The sequence below is a fragment of the Engystomops pustulosus genome, chromosome 3, assembly GCF_040894005.1.
Source record: "Engystomops pustulosus chromosome 3, aEngPut4.maternal, whole genome shotgun sequence".
Taxonomy (NCBI): domain Eukaryota; kingdom Metazoa; phylum Chordata; class Amphibia; order Anura; family Leptodactylidae; genus Engystomops; species Engystomops pustulosus.
This window is the reverse complement of record NC_092413.1, coordinates 129876716-129889013: the sequence shown is the minus strand read 5'-3', so window position 1 is coordinate 129889013 and position 12298 is coordinate 129876716. Positions and strand designations below refer to the sequence as shown.

At 38.1% G+C, this 12298-nt stretch overlaps 1 protein-coding gene across 4 annotated transcripts in view; it reads right to left on the bottom strand.

The window, feature by feature from the left end:
* COL12A1 (collagen type XII alpha 1 chain) overlaps positions 1 to 10576 on the bottom strand; it is a 124320-nt gene extending 113744 nt beyond the window's left edge. For 2 of the 4 annotated variants that reach the window (XR_011854222.1, XM_072142113.1), the window contains exons 1-2: positions 10354 to 10576; positions 5590 to 5700 (exon numbers count right to left, since the gene is read on the bottom strand). Coding sequence is in view for 3 of the 4 variants with exons in the window: in XM_072142113.1 (XP_071998214.1) it covers positions 5590 to 5662 (73 nt within the window). In the remaining variant the exon portion in view is untranslated. The remainder of the gene's footprint in view (positions 1 to 5589; positions 5701 to 10353) is intronic. The other 2 variants (XM_072142112.1, XM_072142115.1) reach the window with 2 other exon arrangements.
* Positions 10577 to 12298: the final 1722 nt, after the last annotated feature.

Below are 12298 nucleotides of genomic sequence, written 5' to 3'. Positions count from 1 at the left end.
GGCAGAACTGACCTGAGCATGCTTCAAAAGGGTATCAGTACATGGTAAATAGGTGGCACCAACCTGGACAGCAATTTGACCTGTTGTGCAGATGACTTAGGCTTTAACTGCCCGAGAACAGTAGCAGCCCAATTTGGTTAACTCCAAAAGACGGGATTCCAAGCATAAGCTGACTGTGGGGAAAAATCTTTAGCATCTGAAAATTCTGTCATAGCATATGGATTTTGTGGTAGAAGATTTGCTTTAAGTTCTCTCCATATAGAAGTGTTTGTGAATATACCTCCTGATCCAGTCATAACAATACTCCACATAGCATACACTTGGCAGAAATTCACAATTCTTTGCATGCTTAAGCGTCCATCTCATAGCAAAAAAAGATAATTATGAACTGTGACTATTCTGCATTGTTTTGCCCTTTTTAGGTGACATTTTCAAACTTAGGTCTCCACAGTTTCTTCAATGTTGATGAATGCAGAATTACTTGGGGAAAACAAGTGGTTAATTTATACAGTATTCGGTCATGTGTTCTGTATTTTAGAACTCACAATATAGTGTGTGTACATCCTTTATTATAAGCATATCTACAAAGCAGGAAGGAACAGTAACATTAAAGAGGACCTACCAGCGTTCCAGTCTATTTTACTAAATACTTGCATTCTTTCAGGTTTCAATAAATCAACTATTCTGTCTATAGGGTGTTTCCAGTTCAGCTATAACTTCTGCCAGTCTATAACACTTAGATCCCATCCCATTATGCATATGATGCTTAAACATTACTTTTTTGTGTGGGATACAAGTATTTATTAAAACTTATAGGTCAGGAAAGGTGATAGATCCTCTACAAAACATACAAAGCACTTACAGGTGTAACAGAAAATCACTGAACTGTATCCTATCTTCCATATTTGTTCATTAAAAAGCTAACGCTAAGTAAGAGAACTTGTCCATCTGTTACAAATGATGAACTTTATACACTCGCATCATTACCCAACATCATTTCAGAAGGTCACATTTTATCACAGTGTTAACTTCTAAGCTCTAGAGGAAATGAATACATACATGTACACAAATGCTGAAATGATGCAAACATTTGTCATAACCATAGAAACATTTACAGAAATATATAAACAGAACTTAGGTCACCAAAATTATCATCTACAAATGTTCTGTTATACTAGAAATGTAAGAATCACTCTAAAATTGGAATTCTGAAACCTGTGCTACCAGTGTCATACTGTGCAACACACATTTGTCAATGTAAGACTACATTCATATCAGGTTTTTTGTTTTTTGTGATGTGCTCTGCATATAAACCAGGAAAGATTCCGGCATATACACTTAATGTAAACATAGACATATAGGGGGAGAGTCATAAGTCTCTTAGAGCACAACTGTTCTAGTTGGCCATGGTAGCCAATCAGAACACAGCTCACAAAGGTCCCAGGTCCATGGAAGGACAGGTAATAAAGAGGTCCATATAAGGACAGTGACATCATTGAGGAAAACGCCCTTAACATCAGCAGACAGTTCACTCCTCCTCCAGCTTTCATGGGGGAGAGGTAGAACAGGACAATCTATCCCACTGTATTTCCATAAAGTGGGATACGTATTAGAGCTCCATTGTATGGACTCATTGGGAATCTGCCCGGGGTATCTTTCAAAAGATGGCAAAAATGTGATGTGAATGAAGCCTAATTATAGCTTTCTACATTTTATGGACAATTGTAGACAATAAATTTCTACATTTATTTACAATTGTTCACAATATATATCCAGAGAGGTAACGGGTCCTCTTTTGCTTGATAACCCTATTTATACAATCCCTAACCTGTACATAAATCACTTTATGAACATCTCACACAAAATCTTCCCTATTTATCTATGAGATGTATTATGTATATGAGATACATGCACTGACAGACTCATGTAATTACTCTCCTCATTAATAAATGGCCTTTATCTCTGAATAAGCAGAAAGTCGTAAGATTCGCCTAAAGAGTCTTTCAATTATATATTTGGCAATTACTTCCTGAAGAAAAATTATTAGTGTACTTTAATTAGGAATTTAATCTGTATTAAATATGTTATAATATATATTACATGCCTTAGGAAAAATAAAATGGCACACCCACTAGCTTGAAGACTGGATTCACATGTTTTTTAGGTCAAAACTACTTTAAACTGCAAGGGATAACTAATGCCAAGTCTACAGTACACAATTCTTGGTATTTGTTAACAGACAGCATGTGAATGCTATGCCAAGTTTTCCTCATATATGTTTTTCATGTACTTTATATTTCACAAAATGAAAATCCCACCAAAAATGTTGGAAAAATATTCAATGAATATAAGCATTTAAAGACACCAAAAATTGTGATATGTGGAGGATGCCCAACAAGAGTACTTGGGTAAGGGGTACTATGTATCAATGTAGACACTGTCATGGCAGGCCATGTAAGCTCTGCTCGGAATTCTGGGGAGGAATATGCGAATGAGGTTTCTTTCTAAGAAATTAGTACTGAATATTATTATTGAATAGGTGAACTTAAAATGCATACGATAAGATAAAACTACAATGGGTGATTACTTACAGACAAGCATTCACTAAAGATATTGTGGCTCTACTAATAAAGTCTATTAGAACATTCCAGAAATATTCTTTATATAAACATATGCTCTATGTTGTGTTAATGTACTGTATTATCATCTACATACCATGTCTAAGAAACCACACAGCTCAGCAGCATCTCAAAGTCACTGCCAAAAATGGATGTATCTCATTCCTTCACTTAGATAAAGGGCCAGCAATAGAATCTGCTGACTTTTGGCCACTTGCATGAGACAGTTGTTTGGCTTTACCCGCAAAACTGGATGAGATGTGTAAAGGCAGCAACCAAAAACATGTAGATAAATGTGTACTGTACTACTGGCTGTATGTTATTAAGATACTGCTGAAATAGTTGTTAATAGTAGAGAAGCAGCTATGGTCTTGTAGCAAATATTCATTTTTAATACAATAAATCAGGGCAGAATTAAGGTTGCAAAAATATACTTCTGCCCCAGATACTGAGTGGTGATGGAAGGGAAGGGAACTACAGATCTAGGGAAGAAAACCTAGCTCCTACACTGCCAAAAAAGAAGTTGATACTTTTCAAAGCTTAGCTATAATAAGGATGTTGTTGGGCATGAGTAACTGAGCAGTTTAATGTATTGTTTAGTGGGATAAGATTTAGATATAGCTTTTATTTATTAATTCAAAAATATTTCTATTCAGGTCTCAGGAGTCCACTGGGAGATCACAATCAGTAATTGACAGTCTTCTGTGTATTAGATAGATCAGTAGGGCTGCACATTGCATCCCTTAGCTTAGAATGAGCAGATATTTATATACCGTATATACACGTGTATAAGCCGAGTTTTTCAGCACAAAAAATGTGCTGAAAACCGTCCCCTCGGCTTATACACGAGTCATACAGTCATAAAAAATCTTTAAAAAATAATAAACTTATATACTCACCCTCCGGTGGCCCCGACCTGCAGCGCTGCTCCCCCAATGTCCGCGCGGGTCCTCTTCTGGCTTCGGCGCCCTCCAGGCGGCACCTAGTATGATGTCAGCAGCGGCGCGTCATACTAGGCGCCGTCCAGGGAAGATCAATGGCGGCGCCCGGCACGAAGTTAGTGAAGACAGAAGACGGGCGCCGAAGCCAGAAGAGGACCCGCGCGGACATCGGGGGAGCAGCGCTTCAGGTCGGGGCCACCGGTGGGTGAATATATAAGTTTATTATTTTCTTTTAATGCTGGGCTGGCTGTATATTACTGGGGGCAGGCTGAGGGGGCTGTATATTACTGGGGGCAGTGCTGTATACTACTGGGGGCAGTGCTGTATACTACTGGGGTCAAGCTGTATACTACTGGGGTCAAGCTGTATACTACTGGGGGCAGTGCTGTATACTACTGGGGTCAAGCTGTATACTACTGGGGTCAGTGCTGTATACTACTGGGGGCAGGCTGTATACTACTGGGGGCTGCTGTATACTACTGGGGGCAGTGCTGTATACTACTGGGGGCAAGCTGTATACTACTGGGGGCAAGCTGTATACTACTGGGGGCAGGCTGTATACTACTGGGGTCAGGCTGTATACATACTGGGGAGGCTGTGACCAATGCATTTCCCACCCTCGGCTTATACTCGAGTCAATAGGTTTTCCCAGTTTTTGATGGTAAAATTAGGGGTCTCGGCTTATACTCGGGTCGGCTTATACAAAAGTACATACGGTAAGTAAATTTCTGGTTGTAATAAAAATGTCCCTAAAATATAAAGAGTGTAAATTATATCTGAATGAACTGCAAGTATTTTACAAATATGTTATGTAACATAAAAATATACATGCCTATGTATTTATTATACTAACTCCTTCCTCACATGCCATACAGTGATATCCATCACAATAGGATTTGATTGTTGAAAAGCAATATGCTCTTTTATCTTTTTTTAATGGATTTAGTGAGTTAGAGGTCAAACTAGGTTTTCCAATCCCTTTTTTTCAAGATAAAAATGAGATGTGAACATATTGCAATGCAGAAACCATTATCTCTTGTGTAAAGAGAACCCTTTACATGTTCCAGCTCCTCAAATCCTTAAAAAAGTAAAATTTCTCTAGCCCTCACAGTTCCTGGGCAATCTTTGTGCACCTATCAAGCTAAGTAGGCTTTCTACTGTCAGGTGGGCAGTATTAGGCTAAAATCCCCCACTTGACTACAGAGAGTCTGTTTATTAGTATATTGGGTGCCAAAACTTATTGTATGCCGAATTTTCGGTCTCTCTCGTTGCCCAGGAATAGTGTGTGCTATATGGTAAATTAAGGTTACACCCAAATCAGCTGAGCCATTTTTCACTACTGCACTTACTAATAACATACAAAAAAATGTTTTACTACATATCTCTCTCTCTCTCCATTAGTCATAAAAAGTCTCTCTAGGGCTAATGGATATCCTATAGCTTTGTCGTTTAACTATAAAATGTCTCAGCTTTACAAAAGTTATTTAGAAACAATGGACATCACTGACAAATACTATATTCAGTAAATTTACTTTGCTTCTGCTACTAAACCACTCTGCCCATAAGGCGCAAACAGTATGGGTGATGTGTCTTATCACAAGGTTAATTAACATTTGGAACAAAATGGAAATAAATAAACAATCATTTTTTTACAACATGTGCAAACATTGTATAAACCTTTTATTGAATGTGGATGTTTCACACTGCACAAGTGCCAGGCAGGAGAGGTGTGCCAGTGCCGGAGGGCTTGTAATATAGTTACTTCATGCTTACACAAGCTCTTCGTTCCAAGTCTTTATGTCTTGAAGAGAGGGGTGGGCAAATGCCAAGTGCCTTTCTATTGATATACAGTACATTGAGTACAGTCTTGACGTGGTTTGGGGGGAAATGTGTAATTTGAACACAAGAAAAGGACAAACGGAAAAGACAAACAGAAGAGAAAGGGAAAAGTAGAAAAGAAAGAGAAGTAGAAAAATTGACAGTCCTATTACCTTGTAGACTAAATAATTGGTAAGTAGTGAATGTATTACCTTCTGCCTCTATGGAAGATAATAGCAGGACAGCACATAGTGCTGTCACTGCAGAGTAGAGCCGAATTTTCATTCCTTTGATTTCTCTGGTTTACACCAACATGTATGGATCTGGAATAAAACAGATCATATGTAAACAGCAAGATGCAAATGATATACAGATAGATAGACCATAGGCTCTAGACAGTATAAAATGACCATAGTTTGAAGATACTGTGTAAAAATATATTACATAACACTTGGCCAGAAAAAACCTGCAACTAGGAAAGTCATCATTGTTTAAAGATTTTGGCTTCTGGCAAATGTTTTGTATTGCAACATACTGTGAAATAAAAGTACAGATATTAGATATTTGTGCACAGATATGCCAATGTTGGTAGCCTTTGTTGACTGGCTGCAGACAATGAATACTAAGTGTATGCTAATGAATTCTAATTGTAACCTGTACTGTTAATAGTATTAGGACAACATGCCTGACCTTTATATCTGATATCAGCATATATCTGAGAATTTTGCATAACATTTTGTATTACATTAAGTAATTTAAAAGCCAGTTGTATGGCACTGCCAGGGTTCATGGACAGGGTTCAGAGGGCATGGACCCCACAGTTCACCACATAAAGCTCTTACTAATCTGCATTATGGACCCAGAGGCACCCATGAGTATGATGGCTCTATGAGACATAATCTCCCATGAAAGCATCTCCCATGAATACCCCCACAATATGGTATGCCATGAGACTCGTGCATCCATTACAGCCCCATGCCACTTTAGAGGTCTATGTAAGGTACACAAACAAGTGAATGGGTTTCTAATATGCCTCTGTGTGTCTCCAATTTTATACAAAGATCTTAGACATGCTTCATCTAATGCCATAAAAAGATTCTGAATAGCTTTCTAAAATTCTGCCACTACATTTGTACCATATAGAGGCATGTACCCTCTCTATGTGGGGCATTTATCAATTTTGGTGCAGGGCCAGTGTTTTGGGAGCGCTTAAACACAATTTTACACTTTGATGTCAGCTCTAAGTGTACGCAAAAAATTGCGCCAAAAACAGTGTTGGGAAATTAGAAGCGCAGGAAACGTGTTGGGATTTCAAATGGTGTCCAAAAAAAGAAAAGGTGAGTGTCTCAAAAGGACAAATATTGTGATGCTGACAGTTCATAAATAAGGTGCAACAGGCATAAGAAGGCAAAAAGTTGGAAAGTCAATAATAAATGCCCCCCTATGAGTTTAATAATGATGAGAATCCATCCTCTATGTGCATGATACTTAAAGATGCCCATACATATCAGATATGTGTAAATGTATTAATGGGTATTACTGACTTGTTTATGTACATGAGTGGTTGTAAAGAGTATAGATGTCTGTTAAGAAAGTGTTCTGTCAATGACTATGAAGACTTACTGCCCAGCTATGTTCCATTTACTATAGCACATTTCATTGATAAGTATGTTACACAATGTGACAGGATACTCTGGCCTATTTCCTGTAACAAAACTGAGCAAATGTCGGAGCTGATAAAGAATTGCCTTAATAAATATGTTATATGTTTCAGTATTATATTTTACTTGAAGCATTCTTTTGTCTGCACTGAATGATACATGAGCCCCACTGTGTTCAGGCTAATCTAAAACATGCTAAACCTAAAGCCAAGACCAGACTACCACAACCCTCCAGAGATCCACAGCCTGTGGCAACTTGACTTTTACAGCTCCTGACTATGATGTCTAAGTAATCATAGCCAGGTGATCCTCTACAGGAGGGAAGGGAGTGCGGTTATCCAGTTCTACAGAACTGCTAACCACTTTAGTTTTGGTGACTAAGCACATTACATCTCTATGCCTTCCAGCCCTTCACATAAAGCTGGAGTGACTGCAGGAAGCCATTACCTCAGATGTTCTTCATTCTAGTATCTGAGATTTTAAAGCTTATTATCAAATTGTATTTAATACTGAAATCGGATAGGTAAGGGTTTGTACACCATAGGGTGAACCATGAGACTCTATGGGGCAGCTGGGGAGAAAAGACCCCAAACGGGTTGACCCCTTGAGCTGGCCATAAACATCAGACTAAATTTGGCTGAACCTATCAATTATGGGGGCTGATTGGGCAGCCAATGCCAAGATGGCAGAGACTAAAGAGAATAGGCTCAGGCTGGTGCATTTCAATATGTCTGAGTCTTATTTTCCAAGTTATATAAATCTCCAGGTGTACATGTGTATGAGGTAGATAGCGATCAATCGAATAAGTGTTCATCCCCCTGCTACTGTATTTAAGCGTATATCCAGACTTAATTTAATAGGTAAAAAGATATCGGGGCAAACAAGCGCATCTCATGTCCCAGTTGGAGGTTTTAGGATCATAAAACAAGGTAATACTTTTTTTAACTAAATGGTTACATTTCGAAAATTCCGATATATATATATATATATATATATATATATATATATATATATGTATATATATATATATATTAGGAGCCAATCATGCTTTACTAGGAAGATAATTTTACTATAAATTCATATTCTTTTGTATTTGATTATATTTCTTTACATGTTTTCATAGAATCTAGCCATCTACAATGTGTGTTAATGACAAATCTGAGAATTTCTTTTAAAAAAACCCTGAAAATTCTTGGACATTAAAACATGAGATAGTTGTGTTCAAACAATTAACAGCTCAACAAGAGAAAGGTAGATAGCAACATTTGTACAGCAGCTCCATAGTGGCCACTGGACTCCAGCTAGACTCCCTGAGACAATGGAAAGTCTGCCAGTGGTGATGATGAATTCCATTCTACTACTAACTAGCTGAGAAATCTGAGCCTACTAGCAGCAATGCGGTTAAGGACCCTTTGGACCCTAAGAAAAGTGCAACCATGATGTAATGCCCACAAGGGAGTCATCCAAGGATTGTAAAGCACCATGATTGCTGCCACAGATGGAGTCTTAGGAGCTGCTCAAAAGCAGAGCTTGCAGGATTAAGGGTCACAGTTTAGGTTTCCTTTTCTAATCATTCAGGCAGACACAATAAGGCTATGCTAGGTAGTGAGTGCAAAAGCCATTACCAGGATAGTAAAGACATGTGTCCCAAAGCTTCCTTTACACTACATTTACGCTGTTTGGCACAGGATACAAGTGAGCTGTGCTTCATTTATTCTGTGCTGACCATACCTAAAACTCTGCCAGTGTTTCCAAGAATCAGAGCAAAGCACACTTCCTACTTTCTTCAGTTATATTCCCACGTACTTTCAAGTTAGGAAAATCAGAAACACATTCAACTGCAGCTAGAAATCAAAGGATCTAACCTCATAAAACATAACTGTACATATCAGTTAATAGGGTAATTGAATTTACAGAAGACAAACATAGTCAAAACAAGAGCACCAGGGAAACAGTCCCCATAATAGGTAGACAGCATTATCTACAGCTTAGTACTCCCAAAGCAATTGAGTCACAAAAGTCTGCATTTGCAGCAAAGACTAAGAAATTAGCATTTCCTTACAATATGACACATCCCCATTCACTGTTTTACGTTCAGCTGCTTAATGTTCTTTTCTAAAGTTTGGAAGTGAACTTGAACAGGTATCATATATCACAGAAGATTTCTATCCTACTCACCACATCGCCTAGTGGTTGGAAAAAATATCACGTCAGTATTAGAACAAATAAAAGCTCCTCTTGATGACTTTGCCTTCTGTCTAACACTTTCCTTTAGGTTTATACCTGTTTTAGCACTTTTTTATAGAAGGAAGTCTATTCTGAGACATTCATTCAGAATCTGCTTCTTACTGGCTCCAAATCTCCTTGCACCAATATACCCAGTTTATGAACAAAGTAACAGTGAACAGACATTACTGATATTATATTCCTTCCTTTTTAGGCAGCTAAGAATTTGTTAGGCTATGCATATTATGCAAGCTATTTCATTTACCCCTAAACCTACAAAAGTAGTTGCACTTTATCCATAATGGAAAGTTTTTATACAAACTAACTTTAATAGTGAATAAAAGGAATTGCTATAATGACTTTAATAGTGAATAAAAGGAATTGCTATAAAATAAGAGAAAGACATAAAACACATGGCTGCTCTTTACATATGAATTTCCACTCAGGTGCTGCAGCCCTGGCTGCAGTGTCATGTCTATGAGTCTATGCATGAGGAATTCCAGACGGTCAGCTCTTTATTACAGACATTTGCTGATCCTACAATAAATCAAGTAAACTTTCCAAAGTTATCTTCCATATGATCCCTGCATTTTAACACCTCTGTTGCCATGGGCGCCTGGAGGCAACTGACATCCACTCCTTGCTATTCTCACAATTCAGCTGACTGCCCCCCTTTGTCATCAGTGACAAGTCCATTGTCTTAGCAGACCATCCATTTCATACATTGTAGCTATTCACTGTCTAGTGCATTATCTATATAACACAGTTACTTTCTTACTTCAGTATGATTTAGAGACAATCTGAAAATATTTGGCTGCCATATGGAAATATTTAACTCTTAGCCAGCAAAAGTAGCAGTTTCAAATCTCTCTAGCAGAGCAAGGGTTAACCAATGAAAACGAGTTCAGAAAAAGCAGGAAAGACATATAAAGTATCACTATACAGCACATTTCAAGTCTTTCAAAGAAAATGATGATAGAGAGGTCCTCAGCCAACAGCTGTTCATGCTAATAAGAGAGACAAGTAGCTAATAGCAGGAGGAGAGTGACTGCATGATAGGGAATAGCAGTGTGCTGTCTACTGCCCAACCTGCTCAGTATGAGGCTGTGAGGACTCAGGTCTCCTGGTCTCCTGCGGTCCAGCACTGGATGCGATGTTCAGGATCTCCTCCTCCTCCTGCAGGCTCACAAAGATGCTCCTTCCTTAAGGACTGTCTTCCTTCAAATGGGAAGCGCCTCTCCCCAATCTGCTCCTTATGAGAGGGCTGTTCCCAAAACTCCTCAAGCTCTTACGAAACAGCAGGGAGAAGGTGGACCACTGCCACCGGGTGATAGATGCAATGCTTCTGTATGGGGGGAAGGTGAAGGGAGGGAGGGCTGGAAAAAAAGGGGGAGACTCTTACTTTTTGGAAAGTTCCACATACTTTTCAAAATTCTTTATCCATGATTACTGTTCAAGAGCTAGTGCCAGGGGGTCCTCTGTGTCTTCTCAGAGCCAAAATGAGCAGCCACTCTTGGAAGGAAGCTGGAAGCTTTTTTAGGTTTCCCTGGCAAATTTACAAAGGGATTTCTCAAACTGGAAGAACAATGAGGGAAGAAAATGAAGAGCTTTAATCTCCAAGTGCTTTGTGTTACAGGCAGGGAAGAGAGGACTCGGAGGTCCTGGGTGCTCTGGATACTTCCAGCGGTTTTTCCATGAAGTAACTGTCTGCCTATTCCATGTATTATTTCTGCCTTGTAGGTTTATTTGGCAGGAGCTGAGAACATTTGTAGAACCAATAAAACGTAAATTGTTTGGAGTTGCAATGATTTTCGCAGCCTAGTTGTCTCAATGAGTTTTCACCGACCCAGAAACCTGACATTCACTTCCTCTAGTTAGCTGGCAGCATGGAGCATTGGGGATCCTTGCTATATAGCAGGCAGCCAATGAAAACCCTCCTTCCCTTCTCATCATTCCCAATTCCTGTGCTCCTGAACTATAACTCCAAGTATGCCTTAACCAACAAAAGCCCTATAGACATTTGTTCCAATCTGCTTCTACAAAATAATTCTCCACATTTTGTTACGTAAAGGGTCAGTGCAGATAAAGGTTCCTAAGTTGTGAGCTTGATGGAAATCTAATTATGATATCAACCCATTTAAGAATTAGTAGGGATTGCCTGCTATGATTATCACTTTATAGATTTTACTGTATATTTCACTTAAACACATATTTATATAGTGCTTCCTAGTTATTTGGGGGTAAGGTCTATTGAAGACAGAATGAATATAGTGAAGATATATAGATTTAGGAGGGGGGAATGCTATGGCTTGTAATTTCAAGAGGTACCTACACATCTAAAGAGAGAGCTGCATGTTCATCCAGATGAATATGAAGCTGGAGAGATAGATTTAGACAGCTGGATAGAGATAGATAGATAGATAGATAGATAGATAGATAGATAATTTATAGGTAGATAGCTAAATGATAGATAAGTAAATACTGATAGAAAGATGATTATAATAATATATAATTATAATAATTTATAGCATCATCATATTATGCAGTGCTTTAAAGATCAATAAATCAATAAATAAATAAAAGGAATAATATAGTCATATGAAAAAATAAGAGTGAGGTCCCTGCTTGCTAGAGTTTACAATATATGAACATTGATAGATAGATAGATAGATCGATGAAGATATGTAGATAATAGAGACAGCTAGAAAGATAGACAACAATAAATTAATACATTTATAGGGACACAAGCATTCATGTGCCCTACATATACATGTATACCGAGAAACCATAACAGTAATATAATGCATCCATAGATGCAATGCTTGTATATATACTAGCATCTTTTACAGAAAACTGTTGCATTAATCTAGGTTTGCTTTAGCATCTAGATAAATATAAAGAGAATACATATAGAGAGCTATACATAAATAGATCAACACAGAGAATTGCATGAAAAAAAGATGTTAAACCTAGGACACTTACTCATAGATCCAGACACTGTAACTGTGGTAATCTTCTTATATTTGTTATCCAT